This window comes from Urocitellus parryii, chromosome 8, assembly GCF_045843805.1.
Source record: "Urocitellus parryii isolate mUroPar1 chromosome 8, mUroPar1.hap1, whole genome shotgun sequence".
Classification (NCBI taxonomy): domain Eukaryota; kingdom Metazoa; phylum Chordata; class Mammalia; order Rodentia; family Sciuridae; genus Urocitellus; species Urocitellus parryii.
This window is the reverse complement of record NC_135538.1, coordinates 576,709-594,512: the sequence shown is the minus strand read 5'-3', so window position 1 is coordinate 594,512 and position 17,804 is coordinate 576,709. Positions and strand designations below refer to the sequence as shown.

At 49.3% G+C, this 17,804-nt stretch overlaps 1 protein-coding gene across 1 annotated transcript in view; it reads right to left on the bottom strand.

The window, feature by feature from the left end:
• Window positions 1–17,804, bottom strand: part of Wdr27 (WD repeat domain 27) — a 144,398-nt gene that overhangs the window by 104,330 nt on the left and 22,264 nt on the right. The window contains exons 5-15 of the mRNA XM_026380317.2: window positions 16,992–17,105; window positions 15,425–15,476; window positions 12,673–12,743; window positions 9,237–9,357; window positions 8,151–8,271; window positions 6,807–6,910; window positions 5,702–5,769; window positions 5,329–5,450; window positions 4,576–4,658; window positions 2,347–2,425; window positions 480–557 (exon numbers count right to left, since the gene is read on the bottom strand). Of these exons, the coding sequence (XP_026236102.2) occupies window positions 480–557; window positions 2,347–2,425; window positions 4,576–4,658; window positions 5,329–5,450; window positions 5,702–5,769; window positions 6,807–6,910; window positions 8,151–8,271; window positions 9,237–9,357; window positions 12,673–12,743; window positions 15,425–15,476; window positions 16,992–17,105 (1,013 nt within the window). The remainder of the gene's footprint in view (window positions 1–479; window positions 558–2,346; window positions 2,426–4,575; window positions 4,659–5,328; window positions 5,451–5,701; window positions 5,770–6,806; window positions 6,911–8,150; window positions 8,272–9,236; window positions 9,358–12,672; window positions 12,744–15,424; window positions 15,477–16,991; window positions 17,106–17,804) is intronic.

The window sequence follows — 17,804 nt, the reverse complement described above, 5'->3', positions numbered from 1 at the left end:
GTGTGAGGCGAGGCGTCCTGCTAACGCGGGCGTGTCCAGAGGTGGAATGATTGACAGTGAGAGCTGACACCTGAATGGACTCGTGGGAATGGACTGACTGGGGGTGACTGGGGCAGGGGGAGTGTGGCAGGAGGAGTGGGCTGTGGGGTGTGCCCTGAAGAGCTGCCCTTCCTGCTGCCCCTTCCTGCCTCTCCTCTCTCCCTCATGACCATGCCATGAGCTGAGCAGCCGACTTCCACTGGGCCCTTGCCCCTGATATCCTGCCTCACCTTAGGACCACAACAATGGACTTGGCCATCTGTGAAACCCTACACCCCAATAAACTTTTCCTCCTCTTAGTTGTTTTTATCAGGTACTTGGTCAGAGATGGAAAAGCTGAAAAAAAAACAGTCTTATACCTGTTTGAGAAAAATCAGATAGAGCATTTAAACATCTAAGTTATTTAAATTTACTTGGAAGGCATTCACTAACTTTCATACCGTTTGCAATTGATCTTGCATTTTGAAGATCTTTTACCATCTTTCTTGATGTTAGTCTTTGGTGAAAACATAGTGACACTGTGGAAAGAAAATGCTTACAGGTCACTTTCAGAAATTAAATTTCTTACGAGATCTACATATTACAGGAGAAGGAATATGTACACACCTGCATGAATAGTTTCAGCTGCCTCCTGCTCCTCCTTCCTCCATCTGTCCCTCTATCCCACACCTCAGAGATGTCACCTTGCTGCACATCTCCAAAACTTTCTAATATCCTGCAATGCTACCCTGAACTTCTCCTGTTAGGTTTCAAATTGCAGCAAGGCACTGAGGACACCATGACCTGGGACCTGCCTCTTTCCCCTGGGCTCCAGCACATAGCCCCACATCTACAGCAGGCCTCAAAACAGTGGCCCAAGGAGTCCACATGCAATGTCACAGATGCCACAGGCACTGAGGCACCCACAGGTTAGGGACATGGACTGATGCATAATTTTGCTGAGACACAAATCTAGAATCCATCTAACCATCCATCCAACCATTTACTCTTCCCTCCATGCGTCCATCTCTCCATTCATCAACCCCTCTATCCAATCATCTCTACATCCATCTTCCATTTTTCCATCCATCCATTCATATCTCCATCTATCCACAATCCCTTCCTATCCATCCCTCCACCTATCAGTCATCCCTTTCTCCAACCTCATTCATCTCTCTACCCATCCATCCACATCTCCACCCATCTACCATACATTTCTCCACCTACCCACCCATTGATCCACATGTCCAGCCATCTGTAATCCTCTCTCTAACCCTCCACCCATCCATTTATCATCCTTCTCTCCATCTACCCACATTTCTATCTAGCCTTCTCTCCATCCCTCTCCATATCTTCACCCATCCATTTCTCTACCCAGATCCCCGTGTCTCCATCTTTACCTCCATCCATCCACCACTCACCCATTTACAAGTGTCATATAAGAGAAGCTAAGGTGCCAAGGTCACCCCAGGCATAGGGGTCTGCGGATCAGACACTAAGTGAAACAATTGTGCTTGCTACTGCTGAGGCCAAAGAGAAAGAGTGATGCAGGAAAGGGCCATGGGAGTGGAAGAGACTGAGACCAGAGAAGCTTGGGACTTTGGCCCAGATGAAGCCTGAGCAGGGCCCTGGGGATAGAGGTGGGTGTGGAGGGAGACTGGAGGGAGCAGGGAGGCGAGGGCAGCAGTCTGGCAAGGCAGGGGCGTTCAGCCAAGGCCTGCCATGTGCTCTAAGCAAAGGGGCCTCATAGGGTGCTTCCAGGTAACAGGGCTGCTCTGGTCACACTATGTGAAGGACAAATAAAGGGTCCAGACTTGGCAGGGGGTGTCTACATTCAATAAAGAAAGACAATTTGCCTTTGAGAAATTCAAGGCTTATGAGGGGCCAGGGGATGGCGAGACTCAGCTGTAGTCTAGGCACCCTGTGTTCCGCATTTCCTTGACTGTGAACCCCACAGAGTCAGCACCTCTCCCTTCGGCTTTGAACAACCTGAACCTCAGTGCTCCAGTGCTGCAGTTCTGAAAAAGGCCCTGTCAGCCTTGGTGGGCCACACCACTCCCAGCACCCCCTCCTCCTGTTCCCATCCTAGCTTCTCACTCACCAGAGTGGGTGGGCTTAGGAGGGGCCCAGTACACAGTAGTGACCCAATAAACCTCTGCTGCTGCAGTGCCCCCCACTGCCAGGACAGACCTTCTGGGGTCTCCGCCACCACCTCACAGCTCCTGCTTACAACACTGCCCCTCTCCACGATGGGACCCTCAAGGACCCACTTGTGTCCATATTTGAACCCACGTCTGAGGCAGGGCCACGGTTTTGCTTTGTACTCACCGCGGTGGCAATGCGTAACCGGACGACCTGACTTTGGCGTGGAAAACCAAGGGCTGGTCCCCCACGGCACTCTGCACAGCTGTGGGAAGACATTAGAGAAGCAGCAGATACTCAGTGTCACGACTCATTGTGAACACAGAAAGACCACAGTCTCTTAAAACAGAGAAGTCCACACAGACCAGAGGAGCTTCTGAGCTACAGACGAGAGGCCCCACGGGGAAGTGCAGGCCCACACCGCAGCCAGGGAAGACTAACCACGGGAATGAGAAGCATAAGGACAGTTCCCTCTCATTCCTGACATTGCACTCAGTTGCATGGGCAGAACACAGTCCCCTTCAAAGTGCCCTTCAAACACTCGTGGACAATGCCAGCTCTTCTGTGCTGTGCTGCTTCTAGTCGTGGCTGGAGCACAGGTGGGAAGGAAGCCCTGGGGCTGCGGGCAGGGAAGGAGACTGCCTGGGAGCAGTGTCTGGGAGCAGCGTCTGTCCATCAGTGACAAGCACGGCCTTCCTACTAAGGACCCAGACGCACACAGCCTCTCTAGGAGACGGACACAGCTGCTTGCCGTGTCCATGCACAGAGCACCAAGGAAGCCTGGCTACGGCGACACCTGGTGCCTTCTAACAGAAGTGGAGCTCCTCACCAAGCTCTAACACACACACGCGCACAGACACACAGACACACAGACACACACGTACAGACACACACGCACAGACACAGATACACACGCACAGACACACACACATAGACACACACACACTCACACACAGACACACAGACACGCAGACACAGATACACACACACACTCACACACTCAGAGACACACACACAGATACACACAGACAGCCCCCCCCCCCGTGCTTCACAAAAAAACCCAGCAACACATGAACTTACCACAAATACTTGCAAACCTCAAAAATGCTCTCAGATGAAAAACAATTTTGCCAGAACTATTTACTTTTGCATAAATTGAATCCTTGATGTTAAAGATAAATTTTTTTTAAATATTTTTTTGGTTGTAGATGGACACAATATCTTTATTTATTTATTTTTATGTGGTGCTGAGGATGGAACCCAGTGCCTCACATGTGCGAGGCGGGCACTCTGCCACTGAGCTACAGCCCCAGCCTCTAAAGATAAATATTTTGCACAAATTATAAAATAGCTTCAGAAAATGGATAAATGCATAATATTAAGTGATAGGTGTTTTTTGTTTTGCTTTGCTTTGTTTTACAAAGAAATTCAGTTCTGACTATTTCAAACCTGACACCCCAAATGATGCCCCATTGAAACCAAGCACACCTAATGAGAGAGCTCTTCAGACACGGCAGGGAGCCAAGTCAGCACAGTGGGGGCGGCCCACCCGTAGAGGAAAGCCATGTGATGACTTCCTACTCTTCAGAACAGGGAGCTCCAGGGGCAGAGCTCCCAGAAATACCAAGGAGGTGGGTGTCCACCACAGCCAGGCCTGGGGCACACATGGGCACAGCCAAGGTCAGAAGGCAGAGCCCAGGGACAGCTTCCTGCAAGGGGAGGGTACAGTGCGAGCCATCTCTGCGGTGTCTGTGAGCAGAACATAAAAATGGTTTGTTTGAGGGCCTTAACTGTTTTAAGCAGGCCAAGTAAGACCTTTAACAATACTGAGTTAAGAGTTCAGACTGAACATTGAAGGGAAAAAAAGAATATCAGTGATTCCTACACAGTGAGTACTGGGACACAGGGAAGCCTGCCTCTCAAATGAAAGCAACTTTCAAATCTTTTCTTGGAAAAAAAGCAACAAGTAGGTTATTAAGAACCAAGGCATAAAAAAAAGCATTTTTTAGACCATCAAGAATAATGAATCATGGTATGGCCAATACAAGAGACCAAGGGATCACAGTTTCTTTGGATAGAACTACATCATGGTTGGTTGTCTGGGAAACACATGCTGGAGTACGCAGGGTGGATTAGCAGGACGTGTGGTCACTGGGGACCCTCCACGTGCACCCAGCCCTGGCCACAGACACAACCACCCGTGTGAAGCCAGCCTCTGAATGCCTGTGAAGGACCACAGCTCAGGAAGAGACACCGCACACCTGCCCAGCCACGGAGGATGTGCAGTCCACTCCAGAGAGGCAGGGCAGCAGCAGAGGCAGGGCAGCACACCGACTGGCATGTTGAGAGGCAGGAGTAACGGAGCACGTCCTAGTCAGCTTTGCACTTTTATGTTTTAGAGTGTATTCTACTAACCAGATTGTTTTTGACCAGAAGGTTTAGTACTTTTCTCCTTAACAACTCCAAGATACAGGGGAGAAGTTGGTAGAACACAGGAGCTGAAACAAAAATAAAGCCAGGCTATAAAGCAAACAAGGATAAAATGGAATTGCTCAATGGAACACACAATAAGTATGGTAACAAATGATTAATTCACACAGACAAGGGCACACAATATTTAGAAATAAAAACTACAATATTTGGAATAAAAACTATCAAGCTTATTCTTGTTCTGAAAGGAAAATTCAGTATATTTTTAATAAATGTGCTATCTTATAATCTGCATTCTATTCTGAAATAAAATAGTATTTTGTGTTAAACTATGAATCTTTTCATTTTCAATAAGATAAAAGAAGCAATGGTATGAACAATAATTCCTTTCACATAGGGTTAGGATGGCTGAGTATTTACTAAATTTTACCTTTATTTCTTAACATGAAAAGAAATCTAGCTATGCATTGTGGTACAAATCTGTCATCCCGACTTGGGAGGCTGAGGCAGGTGGATTGCAAGTTGGAGGCCAGCCTCAGCAACTTAACAATACCCTAAGCAAGTTAGTGAGAACCTGTCTCAAAATAAAAAAGAAAAAGGCTAGGGACGTGGCTCAGTGTTAACGTTAAGCACCTCTGGCTTTAATCCCTGGTACCAAAAAGAAAAAAATCTGAAAAATGCTCACTGATCAACACAATCAACACCCACACGGGGACATCGCCCTCGAGCAGACTGTACCTCGCCAGCACTGACAGTGCCTTCTCGGGGACAGGGCCCTGCTGGGACCTCACCAGAGTATCCAGGCTGACTTCCAGTATGGCGATTCTCTTCCCAAACATGGACGTGAGCAGGCAAAAGGCCTATGAAGGACAGCATTGTGACAGAGTTAATGACATGGCCAGACACTAAGGAGACCGCAGGTCTACATCCACGGCCCTCCTCACAGCACGGCTTTCCACGTCAAGCCTGCTGCATGTGGGCCAAGCTATGCCACTCGACAGGTGTGTGCAGCTGCACAGCACGCACAACTCGGGCAGTCTCTGTGCCATGCCAGCTGGCAGTGCTCCGGGAGATGCGCCTGGCAGGAGCAGGGGGTGAGACCTCCACTGACCTTGTGGTCAGCAGCCTGGCTCGTCACAGCGCAGGAACCAGCCACCTGGACGCTGAGGCCCCTGAAGTCTTGACATGCAGCAGAGACAAGGAGACAATGTTTAGGTGGCCAGCCAGGGAACCGAGCCTGGCAGACCCATCCATTCCACCTGGTTACCTGCACCAGTAGCCAGGGACATGGCCAGGGAGGAGATGGGCCTCCCTGTCATGAGGCCCAGAACCAGACACTGGGCAGGAGGTGACAAACATGAAGCTGCAACAGGCTGTGCGAGTGTTGGAGAGGAGAAGGGAGCTTCCAGTGAGGACCCACCTCCCAGGACTGAGCAAGTGGCCCTGACGCTGAACAGGAGGGACAGGGCGGGGGCACGGTCAGTGGAGAAGAGGCCTGAACTGATCCACTCGCCCTGCAGTCTGGAGGATTCAGAGGACAGAAGGAAAGCCATGACCTTGGGGCACTCGACAAGAACCAGGGGCCCTGGAGGACCTAGAATGGGATGTGGCCCAGCCGAGGATGGCTACTCCACCCTGAACGCCTCAGAAGCCTCAGAAGGACCAAACAAGTGAGCCTCTAAGAAGGCTCTTGGCTCAAGTGCAGAGGAGAGAGTGGCCAGGGTGGCCACCTTGCAGATAGGTGGAGGCCAGGACTGGGTAAGTGCCACTGCTTCCTGCTGGGCACAGGAAGGACAGGGCCTCAGGTCAGGGTGACAACACATGGAGACGGGGGTCTGTGAGCTGGCAGTACTCAGGGCATGTGTGTGCAGGGAGAGGGGGTGCACAGGAGCCTGGTGCATGTGAAGAAGAGGGCCGGGACACAGCACAGAGGGTGCAGAAAGGCTGAGCAACACAGGGAAGGGGCTGGGAGGGAGGGGAGGGGCACACCACAGGTGCTGATTCTGCCAGATGGTCGGGAAATGCAGGACTGAAACAGTGTCCTTTGGGTTAGAAACACAGAAGTCACAGGTAAGGAGCCACGTTGCTTCTGATAAAAGTGACCTTCAAACCTGAGCAGTACGCTTGCACCCCTAAACTTTCACCACCCCTCATGTCATTCCAAGAAACCCTCAAGTGTAAGAGACGATGTCAGAGAAGACTGAACTCTGTTTTACCTTTGAAGTGTAGTGCATGCTCCAGTTCCAAGCTTGCCAGGTGGAATATGAACAGACCAGTTGAACTTGCGATCCACAAGCAGGTGCTGCTCTCAGAAGGGAGGCTGCTTTAAGGAAGGGGAACACTGTCAGCAGAACCTCTCCCTCAAGATTAGCTCCGCATGTTTCCTGGTGTTGCTGCCCTTTCTCCACACATGGGGGCAGCACGTGCCCCCTGCGGGCACCCAGAAGGTGTGTGCATGGACACTGCAGTCGGTGGGCTCATCCTATTCCTACCTGCACCCTGAAATCTGTGGGGTTGATGGCCACCCACCAGCCATCTCCTAGAGGCAAGTGACCCCAGGTGGCCCCAGGCTGGCCCCACCTAAGTCTGACCCTCATTATAGACTCGTGGTTACAGCAAAGGAGGAGGCAAGTTCAGAGAGGAAACCAACAGCCCTGAGTGCAGAGCTCGCAGGCAGAGTGTGAGCCCCAGTCAGAGCCCACCTGATCTCCCCCAGACAGCTCTGGCCTGCCCACTGTCAGGGTGCAGCCCAGCTCCTGGCTTCAGTGCTGGAGCAGTCTGCCCTCCCACGTGGCTCCTGCTCCACACCGTCCAGACCCTCAGGTCCTGCCAACAGCATAAGGTGGGGTGCTCCCGCTTTGCCCTGCCCTGCAGGTGCTCCCCTTCCCTGAGGAGGACAGGAGGAACCCTCTGCCTCTGGTCCAGAAACCAAGACTGGGACACAAGGTCAGCCTGCCTTCCTGAGCCTGCTGCTCCCAATAGATGAGGCCAGTAGGGAGTTCTGGACTCCTAGGACCAAGGCCATTGGGCAAGCTGCCCACCTCTCATTTCCCACTCCATCCAGAGGAGATAGGAGGCTTGTCTTCTGTGCCCTTACAGAGGTAAAGATTTGCCTAGATTTGGGTGAGCAGAATTGAAACCATCCAATTTCTTTTATTCAAGAGGCTTAAATCAAACCAAATTTACCAGTTCCTAGAAATGAAGTATGCAATTCTAAGAGAGCTTGCACCCAATCGGAGGCAAAAGTGATTTGGCTTTGTTCTATTCATTCTTCAAAACTAAACATAACACGCAATTAAGGAATTTGTGTGTGGGAGGTGCTGGGATGGAACCCAAGGTTGTGCACAGGCTAGGCCAGTCCTCTACTGGCCAGCCACACCCCAGACCCTCTCTTCTTTCTTCTTTTATTGTGAGATGGAGTCTCACTAAGTTGCCAGCCTGGATTCAAACTTGCAATGCTTCCTGCATAGTTGGAATTGCCGTGTGCAGCACCCTGCCCTGTTCACCTGAGGGATGTAAAGGTTTCTCTTCATGATTTTGGCCCAGCTTGCCATACATACACTCCGCATCCAGCATCTAGAAGGCGTGGAAGGTAGCAGCTTGCCAGCATCAGGATGGGGAGGGCTGCTTCAGCCTCTTCTCTTTGGTCCAGCATCTTCCTAGAGGGGCGCTGACTCTCCTCTAGGGAACAGAATCATGGACAATCTGAAATTAGGCTTATCGACCAAGTTGAAAGGCAGACAACTGACTTAGTGGGAGGTTGCCACAGGTATGAATTGCTAGAATACCTCAAATCCAGAATCAGAGAAATCATTCTGAGTATCACTAAAAAAAAAAAAAATCAAACAGAAACTGTATCTTCCATCCTGAAGTCTGTGAACAATGAAATTTCAAACATAGAACCAAAAAAAAAGGAGTGGAGAAGAAGAGATGGTTGACATAGAAGCTAATTTCACATTTCCCAAGACAATCTTAGGATTTACCTCTAGAAGAAGAGTGTCTTATTTATAAGACAAATAATGAAGGCAAGGTTTAAAGAAGTGCTTTTATTGGAAAGGTAATTTCTGACCTGATACATAAAGAAACTGTTTACAGCCACCTACAAAAATCTCAGAGGAAAAGAAGAACAGCGACAAGAATCCCTGCACAGACAGCAGGTCTGTGGAAATGAGAGCTTGGCCACACAGGGACACGGGGCTCCCAGCAGAGCACCTGCTCTGTGTGTAATACGTGGCGGAGGGACAGTGCTCTGGGGACAGGGTGGGAGGAGCTCAGCATGGCAGGACCAGAGAAGGCCTGCGGGTGGCAGGAGGGTGAGGTGGAGGTGAAGGTGCATGTGACACTGGGGGCAGGGGAACACCGCACTCTGCTCAGATCACCATTCTGAATCCTCAAAGGCCTGTGCCCACTGGTCCCCACTGCCGCGATCAACTCTGTGGCTTATGTCCCTCTGTTCAATTCCCCCGCAACCCCACACACAGTTGCGCCACTGTTGGCACAGAGCAGCCCCCACTCTGTCTCACAGGACCTCCCAGGGCTGAGGTGTCTTCCAAAGTCAAGGAAGGCTTCTCCTAGATGACGGACCTTTCCTTGACACCCCCACCCTGTCCGACACGGAAAGCAGGAGACCCAAGGAACACACACACCTGGCAGGCTGCACACCTCGGACTCCATCCTTCGGGTGAAGAAAGCCTTGTTTTTCCTCCTTAGGTCAACACGTGCCACACAACGGTAATGGTGCCTTTCTATCAAACTGAAGACCCAAAGCTGAGAAAGCAAAACAGGTAGACAGGAGTCTCTCTCACACTGGAGCTTACGAAAAGAGGGGACACCTAAGGAGGAAAGTGGGTCAAGAGCAAAGAAGTTGTGCCCTTCATCTTCCCCCAGTGATGCAACTGAATGTCCTCTGGCCCCCAGGCGCACTCCCAGGTCCCTTCCCCCATGGACGCCAGTCTCAGTGTACCTGCTTGTGATGGGCAGTCAGTCCCAAACACTGAGGTCAGGTCAGACGCCACCTCAGCTGTATGTGTCCACCTAGGAGGTCCCCATGGCCTACACCCAGTCTCCCCTCCAGGCCACAGCATGGCCTCAAAGCCATGAGCCATGACCACAGCACTGGCAATGAGACCTGGTTAACAGCAGTCAACTTTGTCAAAAAGAAAATAAATTCATAACCCCCACAAAAAAAAAGAAGTAAAAAACATTAAACTCTATTAGCTTCCAAAAGCATATCTTTCTCATATCGTATCAACAACTACTTTACCCATGCTTTGTGAAATAAACCTAAAACGCTCACATAAAAACTTTTTGAAACAGATTAAGTATTATATTAGTCAGCTTTTGGTTGCTGTGACCAAAGGACATGACAAGAACAACTTGGAGAAGGAAAAGTCTATTTTGGCTTGTGGTTTCACAGGTTCGGTCCATGGTCAGCCTACTCATAGCTCTGACCGACAGGTGAGAAACAGCAACTGGTGGAAGGACCTGGTAAAGACAGTCAGGAAGCAGAGAGAGCTTGGGCAAAGACCAGGGGTAACATAATTCCTAAGGGCACGCCACCAGGGATCTAATTCCTTCAGCCCCACCCTCCATTCAAATGATTAACCTGTCAAAAAGATCAATCCACTGATGAGATCACATTTCTCAGAATCTAATCTTTTCACCTTTGAACATTCCTGCATTGTCTCACACATGAAGTTTGGGAAACATGTAGTATCCAAACCATAATATTCTGCCTTTGGTATCCAAAATCTCATGCTCCTCTTACAATGAAAACTATATTCAGTTCATTTTCAAGAGACTCCATAGTCTTCAAAGTTCCAGCATTGCCCAAAAGTCTGAATCCCAAGTCTTATCTGAGACTCAAGGCAAACTCAGCATGAGTTCCTGCAAAGATCAAACAGCAAATTATATCAAATTATATGAGGCACAGAATAAACATTTCCATTCCACATGGAAAAAAGAGGTGAATAGAAATAATGAGTGGGACAAAAGCAAGAACAAACAAGGTCTAAGTCCCACAGCTAGCATCCGGGACATGTGACATCCTGATGTTCTCTCCAGAGGGCTTGCATAGCTCGGCCCTAGGCCCTTGCTGATTGCAGCCCACATGGCCTCTCTTGCCTTTCTTGGCTTGGTGTCTGCAACTTTGCTCAGTAGACATTCCATATTAATAGCATCTCTTAGTCTCAGGTGTCTTCACGGCAGCTGCGGCTTCCTGCTCACATAACACAGCACTTTGGGGGTAGCCCATTGGAACTCTGACCCTGCTATATATTGCCTGGCCTCCCAAACCATGAGCCAAAATAAACTTTCCTCCTCTAAGTGTTTGTGTCAGGTCTTTTTGACACAGCAGCCAAAGGCTGACTAATACAATAATAAACTGTTTCCAAAAGTTTTTATACGAGCATATTAGGTTTACTTCACCAAGTACTGAATATGGGTTTCCTCTGAAGTTTCCAAGACCCCACACTTGAGTGTCCTGAATTCCTGCAGAATGAGCATCACCTGGATGATACCAAGGTCTGCTGATATCTGAAGCAGCAGCCGGGCTCCTGGGACCACAGCTGCAGTGGCTTCTGAGTGCATGGAGGACTGAACAGAGCTGAAACAACTACTTAGGTGCCCCTATATAAGCAGGATTCCCATGGTCTCTTCTCAAAGGGATTTTTATGTTTACACCTTTGATTCTGAGATAGGTGTAATCTTGCCAATTCCTTTGAGAACTTCAAACTGTCTTTCCTATTGTCTTTCCTATTGTGTAAAGTACTTAGCATCTCTTTAGCAGCTTTAATCTCTTCAACAACCATAACTTCCTTCATCCAAGTTTTACATGCACTTTTCTGGCCAAGTTTTAAATTTTTTCAATCATTCCACTCCACTTTCTACTCCTGATTCTCATAGCAAACTTAATTAAACTGCCAGCAATATCCATACCACCACCTGAATGCTGTGCTGATGTGAAATTTCCTCTACCATACTAATTAATCCATTAGTCCATCACTAATTTATCATTAAATTTAGCCTCAAAGAAAGTCTCAGGACATGGGGTAAATATCATAAATGGCCTCCAGTCCTATTTCCAATAGAGTCCTCCTCCCCTTCTGGAACCCCAGGAGCACAATCTTTACTGTTCACAGTCCTATTGGCATTCTAGTCTTCTGAGCTTCCACAAGAAATGACCATTAAGCTCTGCTTAAACATTCTAAGGTTTCTACAACCTGCATCTCCAAACTTCTCCAAACTCTTCCTACAAACCAGTTCCTAAAGCCTCTGAACTACATCACAGCAACAACCCCACTCCCAGTACCAATTTCTGCATTATCAACTCTTTGTCACTGTGACCAAAATACCTGACATAAACAACTTAGAGGAGGAAAAGTTTATTTCAGCTCATGGTTTCAGAGGTTCAGTCCATGGTCCGTCAATTCCATAAGCTCTGGACCTAAGGGGGAAGAGCATCATGGCAGAAGGACATGGCAGAGGAGCGCTGCTCCATTTTCTACAGCCAGAAAGCAGAGAGAGCTTGAGTGCAAGGAACCAGTAATAGCATAATTAACCAGGGCACAGCATCTACTTTCTCTTGTCACACCCTATCTGCCCACAGTTACCCATTAGTCCATTCAAATGACTAATCCATCAAATAAATTAATCTACCAATTAGCTCTCACAATCTAATAATTTCACCTCTGAGCAATCTTGTTTTGCCTCATGCATAAGCTTTCAGGAGACACCTCATATCCAAACAAATATCTTCAGTTTCCAAAAAATATATAATGCTGTTGCTAATGGTCAAATGAGTGTTTCTCATGGTCTGTTGTACTCCAGAGTCACGTGTGGAGCTTCCAAAGCACGAAGATTTATCCATCTTCTCTGCAGACCCATGGGCCCAGGCATGGACTAAAATCCCCTTTGCTCTACCATGAGCTGACTTATACAAAGAGTCCCCAACCCAGGACTGAGGGTGAACAGTTTCTTCAAATCACAAAAAAATTCACAATAATAAGGAAGCAAAGACCTTTTGTGCACAGGTTCACTTGCAGCAATATCTGAAAGTGGGCTCTAACTACAGGGTTCTCTCACCTGGCCATCAGCACACCCTGTGAGAAGCTGCTTACTGTCCTCATCGATGAACAAACTCAGGAGAGGATATGCTGTGGGAAGGAGCACAAATGTAGTTGAGAAACTGAGGTGACCTTCGTTCTTAGAAAACCCACAGAGTGTCCCTAGGCACCTAGCTATTGTGCTGAGTCATTTGTCCGTGAATAACAGGAAAAGTCTGTACAGCCAGATATCCCTGACTGCAGTGCGAGATGTCCTTGACTCAGCAATGAAGTTCCTGGGAAGACCAAAGAATGCTTGAGGCCTAAGTTCTGACCTAATGACCCACAGCAACAACCAATCAGCATGAGACAAGGAAGATATCTGGAATGTCAGGATTGATTGATAACATGATTGATAACATTGATTGATAACATGATTAGGAAACCCTGCAGTTTAGCAAATACACTCTTGCAACCCCTCGAAGCCTAAACCAATCAGTTCAAATGTATCCACCACTTGAACCAACCAATCACCCTTCCCGACTTGTTCCCACCAATGAATATGCTAATCAACGTTAAGAGTTGTGTTTGATTTTCCCACGATGTGAAATGATTTGCTGTGTGATGTTGTGATGCATAGAGTAGCCCCCAAAACCTATAAATCCTCACTGAACTAAGGGCCCAGTCTCCTTCCTCAGGACCACTGCGTCAGAAACGGTTGTGAGTCCCGGCTTGAGCTTGTAATAAAGACTCTAGTGTGACTGCATCAGATTCAGCTCCTGGATTACAATCCCCCTTGCTCTGGAGGTCTACTGGGGTCCCACAAATCTGGTTCAACATAGTCAGCACCCCAATACCTGGCTCCATCATGCTGGACCTGAGGCTCCCTGACAGCACTCCTGTCAGACACTCTCAGCTCTTGTGAAATAACTTCCTCACCAAGGTGTAAGAACTGTGAGTGAATACAAAGCTTGAAAACTACACAAGCATAAGGAAAGACAGGGAAGTAATTCCAAATTAAAACCATGGGGTGGCTATGAGTTAGCCGGCTACAGGCAGAACTGAAAGTGTTGCTTCCCTTCGCCTGCACAAAGCCTGCTGTGCCAAAGCACATCCGCTGCACCCACCCAACAGCTGTGGGTGGGAGCAGGCGCAGGAGCTCCGTCAGCAGGTCTCACGGGGCAGAGCAATTCCTCCTCAACCAGGAATAACTAAGTGACTTGGGATAAAAAGAGCAACTAAATGGATGTCTGGTTTCTTTAAAAATTGTTGCCTAGAATCATTTCCTTCAATAATTTAGGAGAACTAGATAAATGATATTAGAAAACACTCTATGTCCTAAGTAGGCTATGACATCCAAGGTCAAGAATCAGGAATGCCCTGGATGTGACACCTCTAAGTCCTGCTGCCCCAGGGGCACTGGACAATGACTGCATTCCACAGAACTTGGGCTTCACCCACCTGGGATGAGGGTGGCTCCAGGAGCAGGCGTCACCAGGTGGGGCTGAGCTACACTCCCCTGTTCCTTTGTAACCCTACCCCTTTGCCCTTTTGGGGATGTTCTATGGGACCTCCCCTTGTGTGTCCCCTAAATAAGAATGAAGAATTCCTATGGCTCTCTCTCTCTCCACAGAAACTTAACTTCACAGAGCTGTCCCTGGATTATTGAAAAGGTCCTTCTGTGTGGTTGCTGCCTTCTTGGTTGTTTTCTTGAGTTACTGGAATAGCCAGATTTTGTGAACCCAGCATTAGGGGGCCAGCGGGGATAGATGGCGATAGTCAAGGGCACAACTGTGTTCTTTTTGTTTGTTTGTTTTTGTTTTTATGTGATGTTGAAGATCAAATCCAGTGCCCGACGCATGCCAGGCCAGCACACTACCGCTTGAGCCGCATCCCCAGCCCCACAACGGTGTTCTTGATAGTCAAATAGTGACTCCACATAACTCATTTTGAGACAATCATTCCAACACACTTCCAAGAAATGTGTGTTACTCCTGAGACTGGTAAGTTATTCACACCGTTAGGTCTCGCTATTCTGCACCCAGACAGACCTCAGGGTACACCACAGTCTTTGGGAAATACAAGAGAGGCTCTACCAGGTCACCAGGTACCTTCCCATCTAGATGGCAGTGCAATTTACTCAACCCGGGAAAGAGCTCACCCATTCTAGTCTCCCGTTTTCCTTCCTCCAGTGAGACAGACGTGCACACAAGGAGTCAAACCAAGCCCCAGGATACCAGCCCAGGAGCGGCTGGGAGACGCAGGTGTGGGCTAGGTAATCCTAGGGCATCACGAACAACAGCCCTCCCATACTGTGAGGAGATCAGACCCCAGAGACATTTCACATTGCCTAACATTCAGGCCCTCGTTGGAATAATCATGTGTCGGTTTCATGTGCCACCAAAAGACACGATTACCCTGAATTCATGAGCTGCACAGATGCTCCCATCCTAGTAGTGGGGTGGAGCAGGCCAACCTTCCTCAGCAAGCACTGGGCCAACGCAGGTGATACCTGACGAAGTCCTCACATCCTAGGGACTGTCTCTAGGGGACAGTGGAGAGCTCACACTCCCTGCAATCAGGCACTGAATCTGAGAGCCAACGACTGTGCACCTTTCTAAACAGAGAAGTTCAGACTTCAAGTGTGTGTTTAAGTTGAAAACCTCAAGGACATTAACTGTGAGTGAGTCAGTTCAGTCTTTACTCAGAAGGCTGGTGGACTCAGGTCCACCACCTCAGGAGCTGAATGCCTCACAGCCTACTCAGCAAAGCCAGAGGACTCTTGAACTTACCTGCAAAAACAGACGAGCTGTACACTAATGTTCCCAAACAGTGGTCCCAGACCTTTGGACAAACAGACATTTCTTCAGGAAAGGTAAAAATCTTGACATTACTGCTAAACCTCAAACTAAATTCTACCCAATTACAAATTAATCTATGTAAATAATTATAACAATTGAAATGAAAATATGCAAATAGAACTATAACTACGTGTATTCAAACCGTTAGGCCTCTCTGTTCTGCACCCTGATAGACCGACCTCGGGGTACACCATAGTCTTCAGGAAATACAAGAGAGGCTCTACCAGGTCACCAGGTACCTTCCCATCTAGATGGCACTGCAATTTACTCATCCAAAGTAAATTGCCAAAGGGTGTCAAAACCAAGACACTACTTCCATCGTCTCTAACCCACGGGGAGAGGGGACTTCCATCCTCTCTAACCCACGGGCAGAGGGGACTTGAAGACACAAGCCCAGGACAGGTGGGAAACAAGCCTGCGTGTGCAGCCAACTGCCCTATGGGGGGCATAAATGGAAGGCAGGAGTCCTCAGCAGGGCTGCATCGGATGGGCACCCTGTCCACTGAACATGTGATTGAGCACCACACAGTGCGTCCACTGGGTCAGACACTAACCAGCACCTGGGGGAGTGGGCAGTGCGAAGGACAGAGCGGGAGAGGGGAGCTGGCCACTCCCTTATCCCCAGTCCTTGGGAGAGATCTGGAGGGTGACCTTGGTTGTGAAGGAAGCCCACCTGCCCAGCGGGCACGGGCCTCTCACACAGCTCCCCCCCCCGTAAGCACAGCTCTGCCCTCTGCTGCGTCCCGATGGCCCCTCAGAGGAGCCCCCTGGGTGAGTCCTCTGCGTGCTCTCTTTGGATCTGGTGAGCAGTAAGGTGGGGCCTTGGCTGGGCTCGAGTAGGGCAGCTGGTCAGGGGTGCAGCTAGGACGTCTGTCCCCACACCTGCACCAGAGCTGGGGAGAGCAGTGCCCTGTGGGGGTCCACCCTGGCTTCACCACACAGGTGTTCCCAAACGACCAAGGCAGGCACCTAACGAGTCATTTTTCTGATAGATGTCGCGACCCTCGATTTTCCTTCCAAGGCAGTGTATAAAGTCCTCCCTTGGTTAATAAAATCCCAACAATGTCAGCTGACTTGGGCCTGAGGGGACAAACTCGCCTTTTCCTCTATTTCCTTTAAGCAGGGATTAGTTCTCATTGAACACCCCAGTTCTGAACACTGGGTCTTCTGCTCTCAGTCACCAGAAACACTGGATTATAAATTAGCCCTTTAGCTCTCAAGGTCGAGGGTCTGAGGAGAGTTCCTGCATTCCCACACAGTTCACACCTGTGTGGGAATGCAACAGGCCAAGGACCGTGCGGCTGGGAATCCCAACCCAGCTCCCAAACCCTGCCAGATTCCTTTTTTGTATGAAAAGTAGAGAAATTCCTATTTCTCTACTTTCTTATATAAGCGCACTAGCAACAAGCCACACATGAACAGTGATCATCAAACAACAATGCACCAATGTGCTCGAGCCTTTCCCCAATATCAGAAATCAGCCCAGGGCCCACCCTACCTTAAAGCTCCTGTCTTCAGACACTGAAATGAGGATTTGTCCCTGCCAGGGACAAAATTCTGCAGCGGTCACTGGGCCCTGATGGCCCTCCAGTTCCACCAGCACAGATGGACTCTAGAAGAATTGTGAAGAAGATTACTAGAGGGATGTTCTGGAATGAGTATCATCAAGAAGTCATAATATACCACAGAGAGTAGTCCCTGCTGAAATAAACTCTACTTTACGTGTCCACTCTTCCAACTGTGGAACGAGTCCTGTGTAAGCCTGGAAGTGAGGATCCCAAAGGCTGAGTTCCAGGGGGGCTCAGGCTGGCGCACGTCAGCAGGACGGCAGCAGGACGGCAGCAGACGGCAGCCCAGCACCAGGCCCGGTGCCCCACACCAGCACCTCTACTGCACCCTCCTGAGGCTGCTTTCTGCTGCCAGAGGCCTCTGGCTCCTGTGGGAGGGGGCCGGGGTGCTCCAGTGTCTTCCTCTGACTCATCTCCCTGTCCCTTCCCCTCTTCCCCCTTCCCTCTCTCCCTGGACACACCCATGATGCCTTCTATTCTCCCAGCCTCTGCTGCCCACAAGGCAGTCACTGAAACACAGCACGCAGCATGCAGACTCCTCCCACAGCCCAGCGGCAGCCCAGGGGCCAGCACTAAAGCTCACACTCTGAGATGGCCTGAGAAAGAGGCGGAGAGAGCACCAGGGGCCCCAAGAGCCACAGCCACCTCCCTCATGTGTCCCTTGGGGTCCCAGCACCTGTGGGTGGGGAACTCTGCTCCAACTTTACGGCACTCAATCCAGGAAGGAGAAACAGCCCTGATAT